Here is a 14,730-nt window from a genome sequence, read left to right on the forward strand (position 1 = left end):
CTTTGGCTACATTCCAACACTTTTAATCCGTTTTTTATTGTAAGACCGGAGGTGTTTGCACAGGGGCTGGGATCGCTCCCCCCAGCTGCCCAAGACTTTCCAAGTGTTTTAACCCTCCTCTTCTTTTCCTCAATAACCTGTTACTTTAAGTAATGCATTTCGGTTTCGGCCGTAGTCGGGCGGGGAGGGCGGCTGAGGTTTAGTGTAATTTAGTTACCGTGTTTGATTGGCTCCGTCGGGCTCTTTCCCTCTCCCTTCTCCCTCCCCCCCCACCTCCAACCAGTCCCTCCCTCTTTCCCTCCACAGTCCCTCCCTCTTGCACCGGGTTCTGTGTCTAGTGTCAGTAGCTCCCAGCTCAAGGCGCATGCTCCGAAATCCAGTCTCAGCCCCTGCTGCTGTTGCTGCTGTTTGGTTGCTTTTGCTTTGGCTGTCGGGGCTCAGTTTAATAAGAGGGAGAGAGAGAAAGAGAAAGAGAGAGAGAGATAGAGAGAAAGAGAGAAGAAAGAGAGAGATATAGAAGCAGACTGAGATTGAGAGAAAGAGAGAAAGCGAGAGAGACAGAGAGAGAGAGACAGGGCAAGGGGAGGGGGGGTAAAGACAGAGAATGTCCGCCATCTACCCTCTTCTCCTAGGCGCACTCTCATTCATATCAGCTTCTTCATGAATTACAGCTGAGAAGGGGAGGGTGGGGGCGGGGGGGAGTCGGGGTAGCAAAAAACACCCCAGCAAACCTCCGGGCCCCCAGGCATGGCCAGCTCGGTAAGTACATGCAAAAAAAAATCTTCTTTCCTCCTCCTTCACCCAGCGCTGCTGCTGCTGCTGCCCAGACACCGCTCCGTGGTTCCAATTAGAGAAAGGTTGGTATGGTTTGCAGTATGCTGCTTTTCCCTCTAAATCTCCACTCCCTTCTCTGCACTCTCACCCCCCCCATATACTCCTCCAACCCCCCCCCCCTCCTTGCAATTGCAAGAAGCGCGCACACCACACACACACATACGCGCGCGCGCACACACGAACACACACTCTCACACACACAGACACACACGCAGACACGGTGGAGGAGGCGAATAATAACTCAGCCATATTTCAGCAGCCGCTGCAGCAGCCGGGAGCAGAGTGTGTACTGTACAGGGCGGACTCTCAGCAGTAGCGGCACCGGAGGCGGGCGCCGCAGTCGCCGCTAGGATGGTGCGTTCTTTCCCGGCGTGTCTGTGACAGCACCGGTGCTCACACGCAACTTTAACCCCATGCATGTGTGTGTATGTGTGCTGTGTGTGTTTGTATGTGTGTGCAGCGTAACAACGATGGATCTGCCTTACCCCGCCCTCCACCCCCGTTTTTCTTTTCCTTTCTTTTTTTTTTTTTTTCTAAATTAATTTTTTTGGGGGAGCATGGAATGGGAAAGGCCCTTTGGTGCTTTTCTGGGTGTTTGCGGGATTTATCTGGGCGGTTTTCTATTCCTGTATGGGGTTCACGGCAACAGGGCACGCTACCTATTATGCGTAATGTTTGTTTTGGGGAGGGGGTAGTGGCAGGGCACGTTAAGTTATTAATGCATTGGCGCGTTGTATGCTTTTTGGGTGTGTGTATGTGTGTGTGTGACGACGTCTTATATTTGCTGCCCACGAGTCCTGCAATAAAAAGCACAGGAGTTTGTGACTTGCCCACTAGCAAAAGATGCCTACAGTTTAAATTCTGCCTGGCACAGCGCTGCACAAGCATGCATGCTTGCATGCATGTACTCTCTCAACACATAGACACAGATACACACAAAGACTTCATAGGATTGTTCCTTTTACGGGGTTACTTTCTATGAAGGGGTTCCCCAACCCCCATTCTTCGCTGCCACCTGGCCTTATATTGTCTGAGAACTGCTCTCGTCTTGCTTTCTAATTATATTTAATTTGATTCCAATGTGTCCGTTGTTAGGTGTCCTCATCCTCCTCTTCCTCTGTACCTCCCCCCCTTCCAAGGGGGGTAACATTCCGTTACAATTAGAGCTCATCTGGAGTATAGCTGACCTGATCTCACCTTACAGGGTGTATGTGAAAGACATGAAACGTATGTGGATCTATTTGTGTTTATACGCGTGTGAAACGTGGGTGTGAAGAATACTATTTTCTTTTGTGTGCATCAAAAAACAAAACGTGCATAATCTTAAATGGGAAATCATCTTTTCCCCATTATTCATGATTCTCTCTCTCTGTCCTCCCTTCTTCAGTGTGCTGTTCAGGTGAAGCTGGAGCTAGGGCACCGAGCCCAGGTTAGGAAGAAACCCACCGTGGAGGGTTTTACCCACGACTGGATGGTGTTTGTTCGCGGACCCGAGCACAGTAACATTCAGCACTTTGTGGAGAAAGTCGTCTTTCACTTGCATGAAAGCTTTCCTAGGCCAAAAAGAGGTAGGACAAATATAAAGGGGGTGCTGATTTTTTTTTTTTTTTAAGTATTTGCTTTAGAAGACAGCAAGGGGGAAAACAATTGACTTTGCCAGTGTGATTTTCTCCCCTCCTCCTTCCTTCTCTCCTTCCTTGTATGTTTGCTGAGCTCTCAGTCTGGTGTTGGCTGCGGCAAGAAAGCAAGAGGCTCCCAGCCCAGTCTCTGATTTTTCAAAAGTCACCGCATGTAAAAGGACCATCAGGTGTACAGTATTTTCTTTTCCAAAGCAAGAATTCGCCAGTCCTCTGGGGTTAGCAGCTTAGGCTGTGGATGGTACAGTCGTTAAGGGTTGGGGGTGGGGCTGGAGAGAATAAATGGCATTCGCGTTTTTCCAGAAAAAAAATTGAGTTTGATTTGCAGCATTTTAAAAATAAAAATGTATCGTGAGTATTTGTTTCCTGTTCAGGTATTCGAGTTCCTTGCCCCGATCTTTGCTTTATAGCACATTGTTTGAAGGTTACCACAGACTTCTTTTTTTTTTCTCCTCTCTACTAGGTCTTTCCAGCCTTATCTTTCTGTCTGAATAAAGGTTTAATCTTCCCTCCTCTTATATGGCACTTGGTCCCGCCTAGATAGTGGTGTTTTAAGCGGGTGGGGTTCCCGATCTTAGCTTTAGGGAAAGAGTTTGCTGTCTGAGATTGTTTTGTGAAAATGTTTCTTAAGTTTCAGAAGGAACGCTTGCCTTCTGCTTTGAAGGCTTCACCATCTTGTTTCTTTGACTTTTAATTTTAATTTTATTTCTTTTGAGTTTGCATAATTCTGCCTGGTCTGTACAATTTCAAACGTTTTTCTGTGCAGGGCAAAGACAGTGTTCAAACGAGACAGTTTGTAATGTCACAGGATATTGGGAAAAGAGGTTTGGGTAACCTCAATTTCAGTTTCTTTCACCCTCATGGAAGCTACTGTCTGGTTGTTTTAGTTGGATTAGTGGAGGTAACAGTACCACTACAATAAGGTGCTTTGTTTGTGAGCAGGTTTATTTATCTAAGTAGACACAATGGTTAGTAGTTATCTCCCATTTGATCTGTAATCTTTATTGGCATCTAGAACTCCTGCAGTTCCTTAGAACAACATCATAATAAATCCATTCTGCTTAGAGCTATGTGGGAATTATTGAACATACAGGCAGTGAATAAAGAAAGGAGAAATGCTGGGTCGAGTGTAGAGGTGGCAGAGGTTGTTTTGATGCGTTTTTTGTTTCCCAAGCTCAAGTGGTGAAGGGCTGTGTTATGTTTTCTTTCCCTGACTTAGTTTGTAATGCTCTTTTCAAATAGGAGAAGTTGAGTTTGACAGGCTTTGTTTGATGATTAATAAATGAATTACATTTCTAGTACAAGGAATATGCCTTGCTAGTGGGAACTCTTTAGGTTGGATTTTGTATCCAAGCATAAGCAGAGAAAGAATTGTCCTTTAACCGAATCCTATTTTGTATCTCAAAGTCATGATACTGAGTAGGTTGTCAATTCTTAATTACTGTACAGGATTGGGTACGATGGCTCTTCGTATCTTTTCTTCTGGGGTTTGTTAGTCACTGCAGTGTTTTTAACAAAAGAAGCCATCTACCCCTGAGACTCTTGGTACCCAAGGTTGCCATTATCTGACTGCTATTGACTTAGAATGTTTAAAAAAATTTACAGCTTATGCTTTGGGAGAAAAAGCCCCCCCTTTTCTCTCTCTCTCTCTCTCTCTCTCTCTCTTTTTTTTTTTTTGCATGAAGTACAGCAATTGAGGTAACAGTTTATATACTGTGACAATGAACAGATTGGCATTCAGAAATTTCAAAATTAAGAATTGTTTTTCACATAGCTCCATCTCTGCTCTAGTGGGTGTGTGGTGTGACACTCTCCCTTTATTTCCTATACTTAATGATTTTCTGTCCAGCCTGAGGGAACATGACTCTGCAGCCCAGACCTGGGAATTGTTGCTAGGTGTGGTGTGCTGCTTGTTTAATAGTAGGACAATTTCTGGTGTTTCAAGGGTGAGATGTCTGCTTGTTGGTAGAATGCACTTGGGTATTCTCTGGTATGGATAACTTTTACTTATTTAAAAAAAAAAAAAAAGCCCAGTCATGTAAACCATTGTTTTAAAATGTTTATTTTTTAGATTTTTATTTGTATGTGTGTTTTCCATGATGTGACAAGTGCTGGGAAAAATGCCAGCTTACATAGCCTGGGAGAGACCTTGTCATATTGTAATTACACATGACTCAGATTGCAAGAGAACATTTCTCTGTTCATTGGGAACAGTTGTAAGTTCAAGCAACACCAAACATGCCAGTCATTCCTGTGACTGATTTCAGTTTATTGAAATAAGACAATTTCAGAATGACAACAATGATGATAGAACAGGCGTCCCAGAAATTTCTTCATCTACTCCTGTCCTTTTAAGGTCCTGCATCATAGTGGCGGGATAAAATCTCACTAATGAGGGGAATGCCAGTCTGACTTAGTGAAAAATCAAAACTATGGATAGTTTTAAAAGAAATGTAGTTAAAAAAAACCCCAAAAACTTTCAATTAGTATATATTACAAAAGAGTGTACTAGTAGATAATATAAAATTTATCATACTGAATATGCTGTGTCTTAGATACATCTAAGGGTCTATAGCATATGAATACTTCCTATAAGAACATAGTATTTGCTGTGTTGATTTAGTCATTAATTTGTTGTTTTGAAAAACCTGATTTCCTTTTACTTGAGACTTTGTAGAAAAAAAATGACAAAACTTTGAACTTTTTACTTAATTAGAATTACATATCCCCTTTTTTGAGTTTTAATTTGGTGTGGGATTCAAATGAATGAAGTTTTACTTGTCCACTAATACATATGTAGGAGACTTGCATTTGAAAACTAGTTAAGAGTCATGTTATCTTGTCCTAAGTTTTGGGATCCAGAACATCTACTGTTAAGGAATTAGGCAGATGGTTCTGTCATTGCTAAAATTACCTACATATGGAAAATACTATAAAACCTCCATGCTTATTTATTTGAACTGGATTTATAATATTCTGCTCTGACCATGTATAAGGCATACTCTCAGTACTTCATGTTAAATATTAATGCCTTCATTTGCAGTAAGATGTGAATTTGAGTGAACTTTCTTTCTAATTATAGCTATTTCTAGCATTGCAATCTGTTCAGTTGACATTTATGATATTAAATCTGTTGCTTATTATTTTCTGTAAGCTAATTTGATGGCTAGTAGTATAATTCTGTAAGCTAATTTGACTACTAGTATAATTTAATGGCTTTCAGTTGAAGCTACATCTTTTTTTGGGAGGACAGAATGAGAAAAAAGCAGGCAAAGAGGAAACTAGAAAAGCATAAAACAATTAATCTAAGCTTAAAAGATGTGCTTCGATTTAGCATTTTCTAATCCTGACTTGAATCTTTAATGTTGAATTTATATGCCAACTGATGTTGGCAATTTTTTATAAAGCACCTAGGGTAGGACTGGGGGAGGGAGGACAGAACCTTTTCAGATGTTTGATTGCATTCACATTGTTTTTGGAGTTCTGAGTAAGGTTTTCAAAAAACTTTGTTTTTTGTTTTGTTTTGTAAAACTTTGTTTTGGAAGTAATGATGGGTAGTAGTGTTTTGAAGGGAAAATTAATGCTTTCTACTTAAAAAGTAACAGTATGTTAAGGTGATGACGTTCATAGAATTAAGATCAACATATATGAATTGATTCAAAACCAGTCTCTTGACTTGAATCCGTGCAGTGCTGGTTTATTGCCTTTTTTCCCCCATGAAGAGCTAGTCACACAAAAGGGAGGCATTTCATTTTGTCCAATATAATATTAAGGGTTTCATAGTCTGACAGTTATATTTTTTCCCTTTTGATAACCTTGCCATATAAACAGGTAATCATAGCACACTTTATTTTTTCGATGGTTGGGGAGAATGCTCCATGACCATTGATCTTTGTTCCTCTAGCCATTTACCATAAGATCCATTCCTGAATATATAGGTTTGTCAGTGTGAATGAGAATATTTGCTTTTCTGTGTTTTCTTGTCAGTGTGTGTAGGTAGAAATAACTAGTGGGAGTGGGGTAATGGGGGAAGGTTTAATTATGCTAATTTTGCATTTTGGAAGACATTTTTATTTTAAAATTTTATTTCCATTTATTAAAACATTTGAAATCTATCGGATCTTTGAATCAGTGTTTTTGCATTATCCTTTATGACGGTTTTCTTTTCTATGTTGTGCTATTCTTTGCTTTTGTTACAATCTTCTCATCTATCTGAATCATGTCCCACCTCCCCACCAAGAGAAGGCTATGTATCATGTAGAATAAAAGATCCATTTTTACCTTAGATTCTTAGAATCCCCAGAACTATTAACATGTTAGTTACCTTATAGCCTAAACTGTATTTATTACTTCATAACTTATATCACTTAAATATCACATAAATGCTTTATTTTTAATTTTAGGTATTATTATTATTATTATTATTTAATTTTAAAATTTTTTTTAAATTTTTAATTTTTTTAATTTTAGGTATTATTAAATTATCCAGTGTCCTTTCTATTTCTTCATGTTACTAATACCTTAAATTATTGGGGAGAACATCGTTTGCCTAAAAGTTGTCACAGAGAAATGGTTACATATTTTCCAAAGAAAAGTTATCGATATTTTCCTCAAAATCCTTATGTAGTTTTAAACCTAAGATATGAATGGAAATGAAATTTTTATTTTAGATCCCATGACAAAGAAAAATAAAGATACAGGAGCCAATTTAGACCATGGCTTAGCATATCATATATAAAATTCTAAAACATTTTTGAATCTTGTTCTTTTTACTAGACAAATGAACTTGGGCAAGTCACTTAATTATGATGTTCTTTAGTGTCCTGCCATATAAAATAAGGGGATTGATTTAGGTGACCTTTAAGGTATCTTTCTGTTCAAGGATCACTAAGATCGCTTCCTGTTGTAATTCTATGATCCTGTGAACAAGAAGAAAGTTCACTGCTTACTTATTATTAGAAATAATGTAATATTTCTTTCATGCTTCCAGTATGTTATTAAAATCTAAAGCATTCTTTAAAAAGGGCATCAAAAACTTTGAAGATTTTGCATATGCTATAACTAATCATAATTGAGGGAACATTTCAGTATAATGTTTATTTGGCCAACAAATGTCTGTTTGAGTATGTAAGTTGTATAAGGTATTATGTGCCTGCTGTGTGTGCTCTACAAAGAAGTATAGACAGGACATTAATCCGAATAAAATTACACATTTTATTTGGAAAGGCAATAACAACGTTATGGATGCCTATGAAAAGGTAACTAAAAATAGCAGGTAGCACTTTGCTTACTTTATACATTTTCAGTTATTCAGTTAAATCACTATTGAGAAATGTTCATAGTTCAACCTAGAAGAATAATTAGGGTCTTTATGAGAAGATAATGAAAAAGAATAAACTTATTCTTTCTATTCTAGTGAGCTGTGCTTTTGATTTTCTCCCTATTCTTTCCTGCCTTATGCACACACTATTCTCTCCCATCCCTCTCACCCCTCCCCATTCCTAGTTTGAGATTCTCCATATGGTTTAAAAAACAAAACAAAACAACTAACATGGTGTGTGTCTGTATGTAAGTTAAACAGTTGAAATTAAATGACTTTTCATGAGCTGTTTTCTGATCACCCCAGCTACTAGTCCCATGCCCCAAATTACTTTATATAAAGTTTGTATTTTGTACTTAACATATTTGTTTAGCTGATAAAAGATTTTTTCTTTCTTTTTTCCTCACTTTTATACTTAACCTAGCATCTGGCATATAATGGGGTATATAATAAATGAATGATTGATAGGTATGTCTTATTGCCTTCCAAATTCAAAACTCTGAACGAAATGCTTATTTTTCCCCAACAGTTTTGGAAATTGTGAAATATATTTTAGATTATTTTCAGAAGAGAGAAACAAAAGAAAATATCAATTTATGGTGTGGTGAATGCTTGACTGTTGGTTTAAAAAAACCCAAACCAAAACAAAATCTTTGAACATTTCCCAAAGTCAGACTATAGGAATGTCACTTATTGTAACTGGTCTGATGGGGAAACTTGTAGTTATAGTTAAGTCTAGAAGAAGAATGATGAGATTGATGAATATCTGAATCATAGGGTTTAGTTAACATGAAATAACAATATGATTGTGAAAAAGATGTTCCCTCAGGTTTGTTTCAGGCTGAAGTCATGATTTATTTTATAAATGATGTTAAGGGCAATGTACTGATTTCTGCCTGTTAACCAATAAGGTATTGGTTGTATTGAAGTAGTAGAGACATTTTGGTAAAGGAAAGGAGAAATCCAACTCTACTTGTTGAAACTTGCATTCCTTCTTTCTCTTGATTTTAATTTGAATATGGAAACATACAATGTTGCCCTTATAGGTCTCATTTTTTAATTGCTTAAAAAACTGCTTGTAATTAGATATGTAGTATTATTTTTATGATTCACCACTTTAGTTAAAACAACTTTTCATTATTCGTTAGCCATCCTTTGTTAGTTTTTTATTCTGATTATCTTGGAAGAAAGATCTGCTACTAAAACTTGGACCTTGTACCACTTAGCCATTCTGTGTCTTGGTTTCCTCATCTATAAAATGAGGATGTTGAGCAATGAATTTTAAGGTCCCTTCCACCTGTGGCCTTGGTTTCTGTGAAAAATCATTTGTGTGCTTTAGTCATCTGTTAATGTTTTTGATGTGGGTTTTCAAAGAAAAAGACTGGAATTTATATGAATTAGCGAGTCCTTAAATGTTAGCAACTAGCACCAAATTCATTTGGGCATAAAATTGAACTGGGATATTCAGGTTGTAACTCCTTCACAGATATAAGGTTATGTCTGTGGTCTTTTCATGTTTAATATTTGCACACAATAATGAAGTGATAGAATCTTAAAAGAGAAGGAACCTCAGATTATCTAATTTAAGTTTCTAAAAGAAGCACGATTACTTTTTGTAGTATTTTCAACAAATGATCATTTAGACTTGTGGGGTCCATTTGTTGAGTCTAATTAGAATTATAACCAAATGTGTGTATGGATGGATGTATGCATGTGTATACATATGTGTGTGTATACACACACGTATTTCATTACTGAAATTGCTTTCCCATCTTGAAGTGGAAATATAATCTTAACACTATTTCTTTTTCAAAGTTCTTTGAATCTTGAAGGGAAGATAGTCTTTGCATGGGCTATTTGTCTTTGTAGCACTGATAGCTGTCCTTTTATGAGGGATAATAATTCATTTTCTTGGAGATGTTTTTCCTCCCCAAAGGTAGAATCTATTATAATTTTTTTAAAGTACCAATAACAGCAGTAGATTGTAGAGGTAATTTATACCTTGCCCATTATTATCTGTAGGCCTAAATTTAGACTACATTTTACCTTTTAATCTGTTCAATATCTTTCTTTTTAGCTGTGTGAGTATGCTAGGGAACTATTAATTTGGAATATTTAAAAATAGACTTATTGTGGGTTTTTTACCAATCATACTTCCCCCCTCCCCCCAAAAAAATACTTCATTAATATGAGTGGTTGAATAATGAAAGCCTTCTTTGTATTTTTTTTTTTTTGGGGGGGTACTATTTTACTCAGCTTTTCCCTTGCTTTTGATTTCTCCCTGCCTGATGTATTACTAGCAGCTGTTTCAAGATGACTGCTCATGAAGATAAGAGAGTTGGCTATTGGGATTTGGTTGTTTTTAGTGAGGTAGAGAACTTTCAAAAACATATATGTGTTCAGATTCTGTTTATCCTTTTGAGTGTTAGTTTCTTTTGTTTCTGGTCCCTGAATATATGGATGCAAACAAAACATTTAAAGATATAATGGCATAGTGTAATATCAAAGTCAAATTTATTTTTGTGTTGTATAGAGATGGAAAAACTGAAGTTATATTGGCAGAACTGCATTCTAGATTATCTGGGATCTAAATGATCTGTTCTTTATTGTTATCTTTTGAAATATTATTCTATTGAGTGTAGAGCCCCTTTTTTCTTGAGTGTTGCCTATAATTTATTTTGTTAATTAAAAAATTCTTTTTGGCTGAATATAATTTAAAAGAAGGCATTGAAAGTCAGAAAAAGAAATCTGCTTTTATGTTATTGAATACAAGCAGAGGGGGGGCGGGTAGCATTGCTGAACTGATTTTTCCTACTTCCCACCATCCACCATGCACTTATTTATTATGTAACAAACTAAAGCTCAATTTCTTCTATATTGTTAACAGTTGACTGCATGATGTATAAACAAACTCCATGTGAAATTTATAGGAAAGATCTTGGCTATCAAGGGACCATTTTTCTAAGTGTGTTAAAGCTTAATTAACAGCTGTTGATCTTTGCTTTTTTGCCCTTCCTGCAGACCTGTTTTGTTACTACTTTTTTGCATTTTAAAAATTAAGTACAATTTTATGGATATGAAAATTTTGCTTATTTTAGATTTAATGAAAACTAGCTTTTAAAGAGAGAACGGATTTCTTGCTTTGACACAATAAAGCTGATTTGTCTAGATTTTATAGATCAGTAATACTATACTTTTTGAGTTATATTTATTTTCATTTCTAACGTCAACAACCCAGGGACATGAAAGAGTTGACTTTCTTTTTTTTAATAGTTGTTACGATTTGTTTTTTAAATGATATTTTGTGTTTTCTAATTAGAGCATTTATCTTTTGATTATTTATTGATAATGAGTTGGAAAGAAATGATGACTTAGAAAACTTAAGATCTCTAGCATCCAAACCTCATTTTAGTTAGTAAATTAAGCTTATATCAACCTTTCCTACAGAAGTTTCCAATAAAAAGTTTAATTGATCGATCAAAATTTCACCTGTTTTACAGATCAATAGTGAAATAAATCGTTAAAAATTTGGTAGCACTGGGGAGAAATGGAAAGAGCATGAAAAGGAGATGGAGAACTTCTAAATGATATGTTTTTCATTTATTACAATTGACTAACTTCTTGATGTATTGGTATGAATTTTATGCCATCCATCACTTACTTATGGATGTATAAGGTGTTTGCATTTGTATTTCTCTAACTGGGAATTCCAATCTGTGTATTTTGTTATTTGTCTGTGCTAGGACTGCCCTTTAATCTCTGAACACTGAAAATCTTAATAATTGTTTTATGTATTCTAGAATTCTAAGAGAAATTGTTGAAACAATAAATTCTGCTGTTCACTTGCAAAGTCCTCATGTACGGTTGCAATTATTTTATCTCCCAATAAACAATGATTGCAGTTGGTTTAAAGACATGTTATTTGATAAAGATAGTTCTATTTACCTGAAGTATCTATAATGTCTTGATAGGAATCTTAAATTCATTTACCTGGAACATGACTGTGAGAAACTTAAAAAGAAATTTCCTAAAGACTGAACATCAGGAAATAAAAAAATCCTGTCTTTTGTTTTTGACCATTACATTACATGTGTTAAACAAGTTTGCTATATATGTTTGTCTTATAAGTTTAAAAATGTTTTTAGGAAATCATTTGATTTTTAAAAATTGATTTAGAATATTCTGCTGACATTGCTTTAGCTAGAATTGTTAATCATCTTGCAATTTTTTCATATATCCAATTTGATTGTTTTGTAGCTATGTTGAATATTGAATTCAGTAGCACTGTTAGAAATATACAGGGATTTTTGTGGTAGATTATTTTACAATTACAATAATTACTATATTTTTAATGGGAACATGAATAATACATAGGAACTTCACCTATCTCTGAGAAGCTTTTTAATATTTCAGATGAAATTATTTTAGACGAAAACCATCTTTGGATATTTTCCTGAAATACTTCATAACCCATAAGTGTTTGATAATTGTAATTAATTTTTATAAGAAGAAATATCTATCATTGTGTATATGGTATATTTATTTTTGTTATTCTGTAATTGGAATGAGATAGCATTTTAAAAAAAGCTAAAGTTCACAAGATAGGACAAGTTTGAGTGCAACTTTAACTTTAAAAGCCTATGTGCTGAGAGACTATTGGTTTTGGTGGATATAGTGTACTGCTTGTAGAAATCAGGAAGACCTGGCTCTGTGACCAGGGAGTAAGTCACTTAAGCCTGAGCTCCCTGGGCAGTTCTAGTAATGATAGAATTTGCAAAGAAGATGCTGACGTGGATTAGTAGTAGCAGCAGCTTCCTTACCTGAGAGTTGCTTAAATCAATGAAATCATAGCTGTCTAGTGCTTTCATCCCTATCTAAAATTTTTGAGGCTTAATATTTAGTTCATATTGCTTTAAATTGTATTTTTTTATATATTGTATTTTAATAAGACTTGAAAAAAGGTAAAAAAATAAAATAAAAAAACTAAAAACAAGACTTTGATATGTGTGTCTTTGTAATTTCATTTTTTCAGTTGTCTGTTGAAGGAAATTTTTGAGGAATCTCTAACTTCATAAATTTACTAGAAAATTTTTTTACATGGTATTACTAATATGATGGGTGGCACCTGTGGTCTGAATCCATAGACTTTTCTGTTCCATGTGGTTTGCTTTTGCTGTATCATGTACTTTTTTTTTTTTTTTAAAGCTATTTTCAAAATATATGCATGGATAGATTTCAACATTCACCCATACAAAACCTTGTGTTCCAAATTATTTTCTCCCTCCTTTCCCTTCCTCTCCTTTCTTAGAAAGCAAGTAATTCAATATAAGTTAAACATATGCAATTCTTCTATACATATTTACACAATTATCATGCTGCACAAGAAAAATCAGATTGTATCATGTACTTTAAATCTCGAAAACTGAATATTACTGCTTGAGACCTGAATGACTGGTTACTAATAACATTAGTTTTGATTCACATTTGTATATTTGCTTTTTGGCTATGAGAAAATACTTTTATTGGGTGAAATTGTGCTTACGATTTTGTTTCTCATGGATGGGCCTTTTGGGTTAATGTAGATGACATTTAAATGCGTAATTTTGAGAAAGTAATAATCAACCAAAAGATATTTGTATCATAACTGCAGAAGGGAAAAAAGTAGTCATTATTATTGGAGACTTTAAACATCGAATTTATAGAAGATATTTTAATGTTAAGTGCATGATTTAAGTAGTTACCTTAGTTTATGAGACAGAAAAAACCCTTTTTTTGTAATGAAAATGAATTTTCCATTTTATTCAGTGAATATGATAAAGCAGAGGTAGGATAAACTTAAACACAGTGATTGTGTTAGATGACCTCTAAGGAAGGCCCTTTCCCATTTTAAAGTCAACGATTTATTCTATGGTTTGGCGATCTTTGGAAAACCACCCTTTCTCTATTTAAGTGTTTAAAACTATGTGAACTGTGATGTAATCACTCACATTAATTACACACCAAATAGTGAAAATAGGAATAATTTTGTGAGAGTATAATATCATTAGAGGAGAAAAATTGTACTTGGGAACTGATTGAATACATTTAATACACAAGAACTTTGTTATTGAATGTGATAAATTAGTCTCCTTAATTTTTAGTTGGTTTTAGTATCTTTTTAGTAAACTTTAGCAACATGAATAACATGAATGTTATCATATTCCATAACAAAACTTAAGGTATTGGATTCTAAAAATGGGAATATTTTTCTAGAGTATTAAAAGTTAGTGGCAAATGTAAAAATTATCACAAAAATAAGACTCTTAATATAAGAACAGATGCAAAAAACTTTGGTAATAAGCATAGATGTGTGTTTGTGCATATACTCAAAACAAGAAGTGTGTGTGTATACACATCCGTATGTATATATGTATAACGGAAGCATAGTTCATAGTGAGAAGGGGCCTAAAGGACAAGCTGTTCTGTACTAGTTGGAAATAACTTAAGGCTTTCTTTACATTATTGTAAAAAAGACATTATTTTTACTTTGGCATGCTTAAAAACTATAGGGCAAGTGATCCAAAAAGAATAATCTTGAAATTCAATAGTAAGAAAACTACTTGACATTGTGGGCTGGAGGCCAGCAAACATAGGGCTTTCATTGAGTGTGGGCCATAGGCTGCCCTAGAATTTAAAGAGACAGGGTACCTTAGAAGAGAAAAATGTCCTATATTTGCTTATTTGTAAAAAAAAAAAAAAGTTTTAAAAGTTTTCTCTAGAGATTCTTTGTTGGATGACCTTTTCAAGTTGGAAGATACAGGGCAATTTTCCTAACTCCTGCATCTTCTTTTTTGTAAAGTTGAGTACAACTTATTTAAAGAGCAAAAAAAATGTTCAAATAAGGAGATTTTATAAGTAGATGTGTAGTTTTAAATAGGTTCTTCTAAATTCTTTTCTATA

The 14,730-nt window shown here is 35.1% G+C and overlaps 1 protein-coding gene across 5 annotated transcripts in view; it reads left to right on the forward strand.

Annotated features, from left to right (window-relative positions):
• Nucleotides 1-320: 320 nt before the first annotated feature.
• The window catches only part of MLLT3 (MLLT3 super elongation complex subunit), a 270,414-nt gene continuing 256,004 nt past the window's right edge, over nt 321-14,730 (forward strand). For 2 of the 5 annotated variants that reach the window (XM_051995396.1, XM_051995432.1), the window contains exons 1-2: nt 321-759; nt 2,222-2,402. In XM_051995396.1, coding sequence (XP_051851356.1) covers nt 748-759; nt 2,222-2,402 — 193 coding nt within the window. In that variant the 5' untranslated portion in view covers nt 321-747. The other 3 variants (XM_051995415.1, XM_051995406.1, XM_051995422.1) reach the window with 3 other exon arrangements.

This window comes from Antechinus flavipes, chromosome 1, assembly GCF_016432865.1.
Source record: "Antechinus flavipes isolate AdamAnt ecotype Samford, QLD, Australia chromosome 1, AdamAnt_v2, whole genome shotgun sequence".
NCBI classification, from domain to species: Eukaryota; Metazoa; Chordata; class Mammalia; order Dasyuromorphia; family Dasyuridae; genus Antechinus; species Antechinus flavipes.